This window comes from Plasmodium sp. gorilla clade G2, assembly GCF_900097015.1.
Source record: "Plasmodium sp. gorilla clade G2 genome assembly, chromosome: 8".
Taxonomy (NCBI): domain Eukaryota; phylum Apicomplexa; class Aconoidasida; order Haemosporida; family Plasmodiidae; genus Plasmodium; species Plasmodium adleri (nom. inval.).
The window spans coordinates 353,980-370,000 of NC_041700.1; the positions used below are offsets into that span (position 1 = coordinate 353,980).

The 16,021-nt window shown below is 17.6% G+C and overlaps 3 protein-coding genes and 2 non-coding genes across 5 annotated transcripts in view; 1 reads left to right on the forward strand and 4 right to left on the reverse strand.

Annotated features, from left to right (window-relative positions):
• Window positions 1-1,535: 1,535 nt before the first annotated feature.
• On the reverse strand, window positions 1,536-2,703 carry PADL01_0808100 (rifin PIR protein, putative; the record flags this gene model as incomplete). Its single annotated transcript, XM_028681419.1, has 2 exons — window positions 1,536-2,501; window positions 2,650-2,703. 2 exons carry the CDS (start codon window positions 2,701-2,703, stop codon window positions 1,536-1,538), a joined length of 1,020 nt encoding a protein of 339 aa, XP_028537799.1.
• A 2,545-nt stretch (window positions 2,704-5,248) lies between these two features.
• PADL01_0808200 lies at window positions 5,249-5,382 on the reverse strand. The gene has a single exon (XR_003699344.1). It is a non-coding gene; the product is annotated as a Plasmodium RNA of unknown function RUF6-10 (non-coding RNA).
• A 2,038-nt stretch (window positions 5,383-7,420) lies between these two features.
• Window positions 7,421-11,089, reverse strand: PADL01_0808300 (asparagine-rich antigen Pfa55-14; the record flags this gene model as incomplete). The annotated part of the gene is made up of 1 exon (XM_028681420.1): window positions 7,421-11,089. One exon carries the CDS (start codon window positions 11,087-11,089, stop codon window positions 7,421-7,423), a length of 3,669 nt encoding a protein of 1,222 aa, XP_028537800.1.
• Window positions 11,090-13,325: 2,236 nt separating this feature from the next.
• On the reverse strand, window positions 13,326-14,259 carry PADL01_0808400. The gene has a single exon (XR_003699345.1). It is a non-coding gene; the product is annotated as an uncharacterized ncRNA (non-coding RNA).
• Window positions 14,260-14,544: 285 nt separating this feature from the next.
• The window catches only part of PADL01_0808500 (conserved Plasmodium protein, unknown function), a gene marked incomplete at both ends in the record, with an annotated part of 2,649 nt that continues 1,172 nt past the window's right edge, over window positions 14,545-16,021 (forward strand). The window contains one exon of the mRNA XM_028681421.1: window positions 14,545-16,021. This exon is cut by the window's right edge and continues 1,172 nt beyond it. Coding sequence (XP_028537801.1) covers window positions 14,545-16,021 — 1,477 coding nt within the window.

The following is a 16,021-nucleotide window of genomic DNA, read 5'->3' on the forward strand; positions in this document are numbered from 1 at the left end:
TAATATTTGCATTAATAGTAGTATTAAAATAAATTTTATTAGTGATAGTACTAATATTAGAATTAAAATTAAATTCTTTTTTTTTTTTATGATATTCAAAAAAAAATTATAATACATGAAGAATAATTGATAAATGAAATATTTTTTAAAAGAATACGCCTAATAAAAATACAAAAATACATATACAAAATATATATAAAGTACATACCTTACAAAAATTGAGATATATGAATATATAAGAATACGTATTTTGCAATATATATATTTAAAATAACTTCGTACGAGATAAGAATATCTATGATATAAAAAAATATATTACAAAAATATAAAAAAATTTATATTAATACAATATAAAAGAATAAGTATTATGAACACATATATATGACGTATCTATCCAACAAAACACATATATATGTAGTACATGTTGTACATAAACAAATACTTTTTTTTTTCTTTTTTTTTTGTGGTTTATATATATATATATATATATATATATATATATATATATATGTAATATGTATTTTTGTAACAAAAAAGAATTATATAAATTAATATATATATATATAATATTTTCGTGTTAATACAATATTGAACAATTTTGTATTCCTAACATATAATATATTAATTATATATTAATATATCAAGGAAAAAAAAAAAAAAAAAAAAAAAAAAAAGAATGATAATTGCAAAGGAACAAAAAAAATATAATAAAAAAAATATTCATCATTTTTTTTTATTTTCCTTTGTTTCTATTTATGTAATTTATTTATTATATTTTATATATATCGTTTAATTATTATATTCATTATATTTCTTGTTAATCTTTTAAGAAATTGAATTAAACATCGATAAATATAATAAACGTATAATTATATATATATAGATTTATATGTCCAGGTCTATATTAAAATTTCCAATACAACTATTCTTGTATTTTTTTAATGTCATACATAATTTTTATAATTTTGTTAATATATTATTCTCTAAAGAAAAGATAGAAATGTGGATATGTATGTTTCGTTAGAATGGTCATTTTAATATTTAATACTATCAAAAAATGATATATAATTTATACAAATGTATTGAAAAAAAAAATTATAAAGAATGATTGTATTTTAAAGTAAATAGAAATGATATTTATCGCATTATTAATCATTAGAATAATTTATAATTTTTATGTAATAATATTTGCCTTTAATATTATTAGAAAGATATTAAATTAGGAAACAATATAAACTATTTGTATGAAAAAATTATTTTTATATATATATAATTGAAGTATGCGACACAAATTATAAATTGTTTTATGTATTAGAGAAAAAATAGTTTTATAAAATAAAAATGAAATAAAATAATAATAACTAGCATTATAAATAATGAATAAATAGGCTAAAACATTATAATATATATATATATATATATATATATGAATTCAAATATATAAAAGTATAATTATTAAAAGTAGTAAAAATTATGGTATACTAAACTAAATGAATACAATAAAATGCATCTTAAGAATATTGTATACCATATATTTAATCCTTTAATAATTTTATGTATTGTAATTTCTTCTTCATTTTGTTTTTTTTTCGATAACGTAAAATCAAATAAATTATAAGCATAACCAAAACTATAACTACTATTGCAACAACGGAAGCAATAATAGTTGTATGTAATATACTAGTTGTAGAGGCTGCTGCACTTTCTGCTTCAACTTTACCTTGAGTAAAGGCATTTGCAATTGCTGTTGACTCCGTGCCATATTGATTAAGAAGTCGAGGATTTTTAACAAAATTTTGTACGTAAGTGGAAAATAAAGCAGTCGACCCGTCATCATATTTCGCGAACATAGGACTATGTAGAGCTTTAACTATACCATGAAGTGTTACTCCATCAGAAAAGTTCCCCGCAGTCATCACTTCTCCAACGGTAATTGGAGGTATTTGATCAGGTGTAAGGTTAAATATTATATTTTTTATTATTTCTGTGACTTTAGCCAAACCTACTTCTATACCTTTTTTAATACCCGCCTCTGTAGCAATTTTAACAAGAGTAGTAGCAGTATAATGCGTCCATCCCGCATACCCTACACCACATACCAAACTCCACCAGGGCGCAATTGCTCCCATATTTTTCCCACAATTCAGACAAAATTTCTCTGTTTTGTTAGCCATCGATTTCTCGCACACACATGTAGGTATATCTTCAGTACTTATATTTGTTTCCAATGCACTTATTTTGTCCTTTAATTCTTTTTCGATTTTATCTTTTAAAATAATTTCTTGGATATCTTTATTGCACTGTTCTTTACATTTTTGTCTGTTTTGGATCACGCGTTCGTCATATTCTTTAAAACGTTGTGCCGTGCGATTATTAAATTGTTGAATCACTAATTTCATTTCGGGGTCATTATCATAAATGGACGTATATATGTCGCACTCGCATAATAGCCTGGTGGTTTGTATATTGGATATGATCTCATGGTTCCTGTGATTATGAGTCTATAAAAAATATGGAAATATATATCATATTTAATTGTAATTTATGATAATATATTTTTGTTATAATTATGTATATTTTAATATTTACATAAATATTATATATATATATATATATATATTATTCAATGAATACACGATATAAGATTACCAAAATATTTAGTATAAGTTTTAATAACAAAATATCAATATAATGGACTTTCATTTTTATTTTGATACTTATATTATTTTATGATAAAAATTAATAATTAAAAAATTAATATGTAATAATATATTTTATCTTATAAATAAATTAAATATATTTAATCAAAATATGATTATAAATTTGCAAATTATTACACGTTTCCATTAAAAAATAGATTATTGGAACCATATTTTATCTTTTATTTAGAACAACTACAAAAAAAAAAAAAAAAAAAAAAAAAAAAAAAAAAAATATAATAAAATAAAATAAAATAAAAAAAATATAATAAAATAAAAAAAAAAATTAATTAAATTTAAAAATAAATTATATAATAAATTATTTCCATATTTTTATAAATTTTAATTTATAATAAAATATAATTTTATATCATAACTTAAATAATAATTGTAATTTTGTTTTTATACATTTTAATAAAAAGTAAAATTGTAGTTACAAACAACTTGTTTTTTTTCTGTTGTAAAATATATATAAATGTGTAGAGTAATAGTTGTTCAACATGTATATTACATAGAATTTACAATTTGGTAGAACATATATGGGTAATTTGTTTTGCAACATCTATGTTACAATATTATAATTATATAAGAATCATTGTATATAACAAAATGTGTTATTAAACATAACAGTATTAGAATATATTTTAATAGTAATTATAAAAACAAATTATTTAATTAGTGTAGTTTTATATTTTGTTCTGAAAATTGTTGTAATATGTTTCTCTCTAATGTATCTAAAATTATAATAATATATATATATATATATATATATATATATATATGTAATTATTTTAAAAATTATATTCTGTTAAAAAAAATATATTGTATAATTACAATAGTATAAATTTAAAGTTTTGTAATTAAAATCTAATTTATTTAAAAAAAAAAAAAAATTTTGTACACAAAATAAAATATTACATTTAATAGAATATTTGTGCTATATTCTTGTAACATATAGTATCATAATCTATTCATAATTTAGATTTCATTTTAATATTTTAATAATATTATATATATATATGTATATAAACACTTTATATGTTATTTTAGATTTTATTTATATAATAATTGTATGATTACTAGTTGTTAGGATATAATTATATATATTAATAATTATATGAATTATTATATATTTGAGGAAAAAATTATAGGATTTTATATAATATAATAAAAATAGGGTTTTCATGTCATGTTCAATTAACTATAATATATATATATATATATATAAGGTTTTTATGTTATTTCTAATTTTGTGTGTGTTTCATATAATCTTAAATATAACAAAAAAACATATATAATATAACATAAATATTATAAATTAGGATACAGAAAATATTGTTCTATAATAAACAATTGCGTTCTCTAACATTATATTTAATAAAAATCACATTTACCCTTTTTCTTAAACGAACAATTCTCTTACCACTTTTACCATATTAATAACAGATATAATCCACAATAATATATATTCAATATCAATATATTATTATTAGATTTAATTCTATATCAATTATATATAAATATATATATGAAGGTGTAATTTATATTTGTTATTATAATAATAAATAAATACTATACTAATATATATATATATATATATATATATATATATAATGTGAATTTATATATTTTATATTAATTTAGTTTATATTATAAATTCATAAAAATATATATAAAAAAATGAAAGTAATTTTATTTTTGTACTGTTTGTAGAATAAAAATATTATAAATGTTTTTCTTCTCTATTAAACAAAAATGATTATTTAATCAAATCTATTTTCCATTTATGTGTACATTATTAAAATGTATTAGGATCATAAGTATACTTCAATGTTGTCATAATCATTATTCATATTATTTTGTTGTTTTACGTAATAGCAACATATTAAAATTTATTATATGGTAATATATTTTTTGTACATACATACAAACATAAAATTAACGTCATGAATTGTGAAATTTTTTGTTCTTCACTTTTTGTTTCTTTTATTACCATATAATAAAATAATATTATATATGTCGTGGTACAACCTCATTAATATTAATTTAAATATAAGTGTTATAACACTTTAAATCATTTGAAGCAATAGAATAACATCTTCATATGCCATTTTATTTCCTTTCACATATATATATAATAATATTCATGTTATATAAAAATATAAATATCTCTATATTTTACTATTTATATATTTTATGCATAGAATTTCATAATGCAGTTGATTTATAAAAAATATATATTGATCAAAAACTAAAAATTTACGACAAATATTTTATTAATATGTACATAATTTGATATATCAAAATATCAATTGTTCTTCTTTTAAATTGTTATATATATATATATATATATATATATATATGTGACACTGGATTTATTTAGGAAAATGATTTATTTTCTTTGTATAAGGTATATGTTTTAATAAATAAAATTATTGTTAAAACTTTTTTCATTTATTCATAAAAAAATAATATATATATATATATTATTTAATAAACATTATTATAAAAAATTAATAAAAATATTTTATAAAAAAAAAAAAAAAAAAATGCGCCACCCCCCTCCGGGTAACTCAGTAGCTCGGTCTGCAACTTTTCTTATGAAATTGTCAGCACGCGGAGTCGAACCAACGTTCTCACAAGGAAAGCTACATACCTAACGACTGGGCTACTGGGGCAGCTTAATATTAGTACTAGCATAAAAGTAATATTAAAAATGGAATGTATGCAAATAATGTGTTTATATATATATATATATATATATATATATACCTTTGTATGTACATATATAAAGTATAATATAATAAATAAATAAATATATATATATATATATATATATATTTATTTATTTATCATTTATATATTTAAATATCTTCATATATTTTATGTTTTTATTTTTAAATTTAAATATAAATTAAATTATATTATCACGGTTAAAATTATCATATTTATTATATAAAAATTTGATACAATATTTTCATTAAATATTTATTTTATGTATCGTTTTTTATACAACTATAAAACATATATATATTAAATTTATATGTTTATCTTTTGTATCAATAAATATATATATATTGATTATTATAGTTAATATATATATCTTATAAAATATGGAATGAAATATTCTCTTCTACATGATATAAAAAATATATACACATTAAGCGAAATTGATTTAATATATATGTTCGGAACATATCATAATTTTTTATAATATTTTTTTCAAGGTTTGATACACATTTTTTTTTTTTTTTTTTTTTTTTTTTTTGCCTTTTCTACATTATGAAATAGAAACACATATATATTATAAATATACATAAAATATCTAAATTAATTCTTTTATGTTTTATTATAAGTACAGATATACAAATACACGTAAATGAGTAATAGAATTTTTTATTTTAAGAACACAAAATAAGATATAATATGATATCTAATATATAATACAAATTATAATATACGGAAATATTATCTAACTTTGTCTCATACATATATACATATAAGTGTATAGTAATTTTATAGTGATATAATACAAATATATATATCCAAAAAACATATATATGTATATATATAACATATGTTACCATTTATATGTAATATAATATATCATATTTATGTCAGCTTATTATACATGAGGTTTATGTAGATTGGACGATAAAAAATCGATATATATTTATTTGTATATTTAGTTATGTTAGATTGCTTGTATAGGTATTCTTATGTCGTTATATATATATATATATATAGTTTTTTTCTTCTTTTTTTTACGTTATATTTGTACTATAATATATTTATTTATTATGATTATATTTGTATACATATATGTTTAGGAAAAAAAAAATTATAGTAAAATTTTCTGTATATTTATTAAATTTTTTTCTACTGCGAATCATTTTATTTTTATATTATATAATATTTTATGTTTTAACTACATAAATTTATTTAAACTACATTTCTAAGGATTTACTACTAATTAAAAGCATATATGAATATAACACTATATACTATCAATGTGTTATGCTATTTTTATCATTATCTTTATTATAATTCATATTTTGTGTTACACATATTTAAATGATATAATAATAACAATTTTATTATTTGAATTAAATAGAATACAAATATTAACATAATTAATCCCCAATATAAGAATTAATGTGAATTCTTATATTATTTAATTATATTTATCTATCATATGAGATTATTTTAATTATACTGTTTTTATCATCACAATGAAAAATGTATATATATATATATATATATATTTATAAATTCATTTTTTTAATTTTATAACCATTAATATTAAAAACAAAGATTATCTAGTTAAAGATAAAATATATAGCCAATATCTTTCAGGTATCATATTAAAAAAAAAAAAAAAAAAAAAAAAAAAAAAATTGAATTCAGTGGGATATATACATATATATATATATATATATATATATATATATATATATATATATATATATATAATGGATAATTAAGAAAAATTAAAAATTAAACTATTACAATAAAAAGCACAAAAAAAAAAAAAAAAGAAAAAAAAAAAAAAAAAATAATATTTATAATAAATGACATATGATATATTAAATATTAGACATGTAATATATATATAATGAGGCACCTTTTTTAAGAAATGAACATTCCACTATATAAAATATAGGTATGCATTATTTTGATGCCACAGCAAAATAGCTTATATATATTTTTCCAGTTTAGGATTAAAAAAAATATGCATACAAATAAGATGAGAAGGCAATTTTATTAATGTAATAAAAGTTTTCATATGTATGAACATAATCAAAATTTAATTTGTTATACAAATTAATAGCTGCTTTGTTATAGTCTATAACATGTAAATATATATACAACGGAAGAATATAATTATCTTCATTATTATTTATAAATGGTTTGACACTATTAACATTTTGTAAATTAAAAGATGTTTTATTTTTTAGATTATAAGCACAAAAATTATTAACAAAAAAGTTTAATATTTTGTTATTTATACGAAAAGGGAATAGAGCATTTTTAGTTTGAATCAGATTAGTCATAAAGTATGATGAATTATCTTTATTATTATTATTATTATTATTATTACTTCTTTTTTTTTTTTTATTATCATTTTCCATATCATTTATATTCTTTACATTTTTTACTTTTCTTATTAGTTGATTGTGTTTATTACGAATATTATAATATAGATGATGAAAATAATCATTTGATATTATATCCATATAACATTCTTTTATAACACTATTACAAATACTATAATTATTTTTCCCTTTTGGATTTTTTGGAATATATCTTAGCAATATATTACTATTCATACTAGAAGATTTACATTTAATTTCAAAATTATTATTATCATTATTTTCTATACTATTTGTATTTTTAAATTTCCCCCATACATTAAGTGAACTATTCGTATATTTTAATGTGTAAAATTTTTTTTTTTTTTTCTTTTTCTTTTTTGTTGCATTTATTTCTTCGTTTACATTACTATTATTATTATTATTATATGTAATGTGTTCATCATCAACGCAAGATATTTTATTATTATATATATTGTCATTATTTTTGATTGGATTTATTTTTTCAGATTCATCATATATAAGTAAACAATTCGCTTCTTCATCTTTTTTTTCTTCATTATTTTCCATTTCTTTTGTCGAATAATCACTTATAACCCCTTCATCAAATATTTCATTATATTCATCCTTTAAGTTACTAGACAAACTATAGAATGTATAATTATCAATATAACAATAAAATTTGTCATTATATAAAAACATTTTATATAAAATGAAATAAAAAAAATAAATAGAGTATTCAATAAGGTAAGATGCTAAACTAAGTCCTCGGAAATATTCATTTACTCCAACTGTTAAAATATATATACTACTAATTTTTTTTTTTACATATTTCTTCGACATTGCTCTTATATTTTTATTCATATAAATTTCTTCATATAAAATTTTTTCAAAACGAGAATCTTTTTTCACACATTTGTCTTTTTTTAATATTGATAAATCTTTTAATATATTATTACAAAATAAATTATCTTGTTTTCTCCATTTGATATCTCCAGAATAATTAAAATTATCTTTTATATTATTTAAATATGTGTATGATTCTTTTAAACATTGATTGACATTATTTTCTTCATTGGTCAATTTATCTTGTTCTCTGTGTTTTTTATATAACACATCTTTATTTACACTACCATTATAATAACTATTACAATTATTATTATTATTATTATTATTATTATCATCATCATCATCATCATTGTTATTGTTGTTGTTGTAGTCACTATATTCATGATCATGGTTGGACTTATCATCCTTAAAATTCTCTTCATATATGTGATCATCATTTTTTGAATTGAAACATCTTTCCACAGGCATATAATTTTCTAGAAAATTTTTCGATGTATCATACATATACCTTAAATAGCTTTTTCTCTTTTTGTTATTATTAGACTTTTTTTTTAAAAAATCACAAATATTATTATAATCCTTTTCATTATTAATATCATCATAATTAATTAAGGAGGATAAGCATCCAATCAAATAATCTCTTTTAATTTTTCTTTCATTTGGATTGTATAAATTTAACATTTCCTTACTTATATGTATTTTATATTTCATATTATTTTTAATATGTTCTTCTAAGCTATTCCTTTCGTTATATAATTGACACTTTTCTTTAAGTTCTTTGTATATATTATAAATATTTTCATTATCATAATTTATATTACTAACACTATTGTAGATAAAGTCGATATTATTATTATTATTATTGTTGTTATTGTTTCTTTGTATGTTATATGGCAATGTACCTATATTTCTATAAACATTACTCGGATTCATCATATTATTAATAGTGTTTTTCGAATTATTATTATTACATTTATTAAAGCTTGTGTAGTCCTCCTTTTTGTCATTAAAATTAAAAATATCATAATGTTTATATTGATTAATATGATTTGTAGGAGAAGAATTATTATTACAATCATAAAAATTATTATTAGTATTAACTTCTATATCTTCTTTTTTAAAAGCTTCCTCTTCGTCTAGACTATCAAATCCATTTTGTGTTTCCTTATCATTCATATTATTACTACATTCATTTGATGATAAAATAAAATCTGACATTTCTTTAGTATCTACTTCATTTGTCAACCTTTTTTGATTTTTTAAATTATCATAATTAATATTTTCTTTATAGTGTTTATCCCCCATTTCAAAATTACAATATGTTTTAAATGATTCATAGGTGCAATTCGAAGTACTTTTTTGACTATTATTTGTAGAATTTGAATGTGACTTCATATTATTAATAGGGGTATCATGACAATAAGAATTACCATCATCATAATTATAATAATTACCATATGTATCATATTTATCAATTGTATCAAATTTGTCAATTGTATCAATTTTATCAATTGTATCAATTGTATCATATTTATCATATTTATCATATTTATCATTTGTATTATTTTTTTCATATTTAGCATTAGAATCGTCCATAAATTTTATATAATCTAGTAAAATATCTTTCTCTCCCAACTTTTCTATACATTTTCTCTTCAACAATTTATTTATATAATCACTATTAATATAATCGATAAAAGAAAATGGTAAAAATACACCCAATGAAAATATTTGATCTTCTTTCCACTTTTTATTTATTTTTTTCTTTTCTGTTCCATTTTCATCTATTGAATTATTTAATGTATTTAAAATATCATTTTGTGTTTCTTCTAAATATTCATCTTGATCATAATAATTGTCCATATCATTCATTTCATCATCATTTATATTCCAACAACTTGTTGACAATTCATCATATGAATTTACATTATTATAATTATTACTACAATTATTACTATTACTATTATTATTATTATTGTTGTATCTTTTTGTGTTTGTACTTTTTTTAAAGGAACTAGTTATTTTATCCATAATTTTTATAATATCATCATCAATTATTGTATTATCATCAAAATTACATATGCTGAAATAAAAATCCGAATGATATTTTACTGGAAATAATTCTTTATGTAAATCATGAACATCTTCAATATCTTCTTCTTTTAAAAAACGGAAATAAATCAAATTTAATATATTCAATTTCTTTAATATTTTATATAATAATATTTCCTTTTCTTCACACAAATCCAGAAATAATCTTGAACTTAATATTTGTTCATGCACATCATTACATAAGGCTGAAGATGTTGAAAGAAATTTGTGTTTGTTATTTTTTTTAAATAAACCTAACACATTGTTTACAACCTTATCATATTTTGATTCAAGAAAGCTAGTCTTCTTATAACTATTTTTATATTTCTTATAATAATAATAATTATTATTATTCATATTTTCATTTATACTACGAAGATACTTTTTTTTTTTTTTTGGGTTTTTTTTTTGATTTTTTTTTTTTTTAATATTATATTATGTTATACTTAATTATATTTTATTAATATGTAAGTATCAACATTGTAATTACAAATTGGATATAAATAAAATATGTCAATTTTTTTTATATATATATATATAAAAGAAATTAATAATTTTATAAACATATATTATACTATTTTATATAATATATACACTTGTTTTTTTTTTTTTTTTTTTAGGATTACCCTTTTAAATGCAAATAATATCAATGGTTGTTTATATAATATGTTCATATATACATATATATTATTATATATATATTTATATATTTATTTGTTATAATTTTAAAATTTTTTACACATCTCATATACAAATTGTACATACAATTTTATGTTTTTTTTTATAAACATTTTATATCTTTTGATATATAATTTTTTTTATGTTTATGATATATACAAAATTATAAATGATTAATAAATATGATCTTTCAAAATGAAACATTTAAAAAGAAATTATCTTATGTAACTTGTAAAAATAAACAACATATTCTGCTCAAACATGTAATACAAAAAAAAAAAAGAATGATTGTGAATTTATTATATTTATTATGTATTTTTATAAATTTTTATAATTTTTTGTAAATAAACAGAGAACGTTATCACCCATTCATAATTAAACAAAAAAAAAAATAATAAATAAATTTATATGTAAAATATAAAACAAGCCTCCTTTGAGGATGTTATATAAGAATATATATTTTTTAATTTATTTAAATAAATAAATATATATAAATATATATATATTGAAAACCGAAATTTTAATAAATATAATAAAATATATACATAAAATTTATATAATTATGTATATAACAAAATGATAAATAAATAAAAATAAATATAATATATATAATATATATTTTTACTGTTCTTAAAATATGTTTATTATTTATTTTTTTTTTTTTCGTTGAAAATAATACATAAAATTAATTCTATTATATAATATAATAAAAAAAAAAAAAAAAAATTTATTTCCACATATATATATATATAGATAAATAAAATATTCCTTTTTTTTTTTTTTTTTTTTTTTTTTTTCTTTTATGTTGTTATAATGTATAAGTATAATGTATGTATATATATTTATATATATATTAAATTTTTTCTTTTTTTTATTGCTTATGTAGTGGAAATGCAGTATGGCCTACATAATATATATCTAATTAAGAAAAAAAAATATATATATATATATATATAGAATATATAAAATTTTATATGTTAAAGAATTGGTTTTTTCATTTTTTTTTTTTTTATTTAATCATAAATCATAAAATAAATAAATAAATAATTATATATATATATTTGATTTTTAAGTTAAAAATAAGCCCAATAAAATAAATAGAAGAATTAATTTATATATTAATTTCAGGAAATAATAATGTAATAAAAAATTTATTTTTTTTTTGAGCACATTTTATAAAAATGATTTATAATTAAATAATATATATTTTACATATATATATAAAATTCTTACATTAACAATTTAAATAATATAATATATAATATATATATATTTATCTATGTTTACTTAACATTTAAATATTAAAAACACATTAACATGAACTAATAAAAAGAAAAAACTGTTACGTATTCCAAATTTTTTAATAAAGAAAATATATATATATTATATGTACATTTATTTATGGGAACAGTTTTTAATAACATTTTTATGTATCAAAAATGTAATTTTTTATATTACCTTTAGCTATCCACATATTAATCAATCTTATGTGATATATGTTTAATCATCATGTCTATATATATATATATATATATATTATCTATGTATGTATTTTATTTGCCTACTCTTTTTTCTTTTCATTTTAGTTATTCATTGCATTTGAATAACATAAAAATATGAAATATAATAATAATGTTATATTTTTAAAGGCAAATATACAAATGTGTAATGATATAATTGAAGTAAATTATATAATACATACGTATACTAGTTATTATCCATGTTTTTTATTCATTTATTTATTTTTTAATATGCGCCTTAAAATATATTGTTACCAAAAAAAAAAAAAAAAAAAAAAAGCAATTAAGCTTATGAAAATTATATTATATTCTATTTTTTAACTTTATAAATTTGTTTAACTATTAATTTTTATTCTATAATTCACATTGCATAGTACAAATACAAAAAGATAATCTTTCTCATATTACATATAAATATTATATAATTATTTTGTTTTATAGTTATGTTTTAAAAAAAATTTCTAAAACGAAAAAAAAATATATCAAAAAAAAAAAATAAATGAAAAAAAACATTTTGATGTTCAAAAATAGAACATTTACAATATATTATACAACATTGCAGTTATTCCTATTTATTATTTTTTTTAAATTAAAACGTATAAATGTTTATCATTTATACTTTTTTTTCACGTTCTTAAAAAAATATATTCAATTTGTTCTATATTATTAAACCATTCAACTATATATATATATATATATATAGTGTAATGTTTTATTTCTTTAGGAAAGATTATACAATTTTCTTTTTTTCTTCCTTCCTTCCTTCCTCATTTCCATTTAAAACATAATGTTTAATTTCTATCGTATTTCATTGTATTATTTTTCTTGGGCAGTCCTTTTCATATAAGCATTGGCATCTGTTACGTCCTTATTTATATGGTAATCTGAATTATTAAATTTTATAATTCCATACATATTTATAGCACATGGGAAGAAAAAGAAAGAAAATGCTGTATATGGTTTGTATAAATTCCTAAGGTCCTTAAAAAAACTAAATAAGGTGTGACATAAAACTGACATATTTTACCCCCCTAAATTGTTAAAAATATATATATATATATATATATATATATATATATATATATTTTATTTATTATTTTATTTTTTTTTTTTTTTTTGTGTTAATAAATATCTTATTTAAATATTTTCTAGAAGAAAATATTTAACAATTTTGTTATTATATTCATTTGTAATATTTTATCATATAAAAATTTTATGAAAAGTTAATGTGTATTATTTTTATCACATATATATATTATATATACATAAAATATAAAATAATATATATTATAAAATAAAAACATTATGGCAGTCACACAATATCAAAAAATAAAATAAAAAATAACATGTATATATATATATTATAAATATTTTATTTATAAGTGAATGACAGTGCATTTCAAAAGTATAAAAAAAAAAAAAAAAAATTAAAATAATATAAATATATAAATATATATATATATGTTTATTTCTATTTATATAATATAATTTTTATAAAAATTCGTTGTTTTCATGTAATTACCCACTTAGGGCCATATATTTTACTCACATATGTGCATTTGTTTTATTTAAAAAAAAAAAAAATGAATAATATATTATGAATCCATTTTTGAAATGCATATTAAATATAAATTTTCCCTCCTAAGTTTGGAATGTTTACAGGTGAATTTAATAATTCCTTTTTATAAAAAAAAAAGGAAAATAATAGATAATCATTTTTTTCTATTTAGAAGGTTTAATTCATCTGATAAAATATATTCACTGGACAAAAACTGTAATAATTTATCATTTCAATATAAAAATGATATAAATCATATTGATGATAAAATTGAATTGAATCATAATTTTATAGGCAAAAAAACAAACTTTTTAAATAAGCAAACAAGTGAAAACAAGAAAAACACGAAAAACACGAAAAACAAGAAAAACAAGAAAAACGTATTGCAAAATAAAAATGATAATAAGTACAAGGATTTTCATTCTGGAAATGAAAATGATGATGACAAGATTAGTAATAATTTTTTTTTTTCTGATGACACACATGAATATAAAAATAATGAAATGAATGATACTTTCAATGATAACACACATGAATATATAAACAGTGAAACTAATGATGCTATCACTGATAACAATTATGAATATACAAATGATGAATACAATGAAGATATAGATGACGATTTAGATACCTTATTATTAACAAACAACTTAAACTCCAGTTTAATAGGAGAACTTTGGCATGCATCAGCAAATAGTATTTATAAAAATAATAAAAAGTTAGATGTTCATGATGAAGACAAAAATAAAGAACAAATAAATGATATTGCTAAAACATCTACAAATATAATTAAACAAATAGATAATGGTATACAGACAAACATGGATATACCACAAAAACATGATAATCAAAAGTGTAAGGAAAAATTTTCAAATTTATTTGTCAATGAAATATATGAAAAAGAAGAAAAAGAAACTCAAAAAATGAAAGAATATTTAGAACAACATGAAGAACATTTTTCAATGTTTCGAAATTCAATTTTATGTAAATTAAGAATAGCTCAAGAACTATCTCGAAATGGTAATCACTCCAGTAAAGAAAATATAAATACATACAATAAAAACAAAGAAGAACATTATAAAAACTTAATAGATTCTATAAATAATACAAATAATACAAATAATCCAAACATGAACTTAAATAATAATCATTATTATAATAAAAAAAAAAAAAAACATAATTTTTATCCAACGAATAATAATATCAATTATGATCATGTAGAAACTATCCGAATTTTAGATATTGATAATATTCCATGTAATATATTAAATAATTTATTTGCATATAATATTGTAAAACATTGTAGTGCAGAATTATGTTTAAAAATAATAAGTAGATTAGGTATGTATAGAGATAAATATTCACAAATATCTTATGAAAATATGATTAATTATTTAGGTCAAGTATTAAATTGTTCAAAAAATGCAGAAATTATTGCACTCTTTTCTAGATGTTATGAAACTATAAGTATTCCATTCTTAGTTAATTATGTTAGAAAATATGGTACATTCTCAAGAGCTTTTATAGTTAATA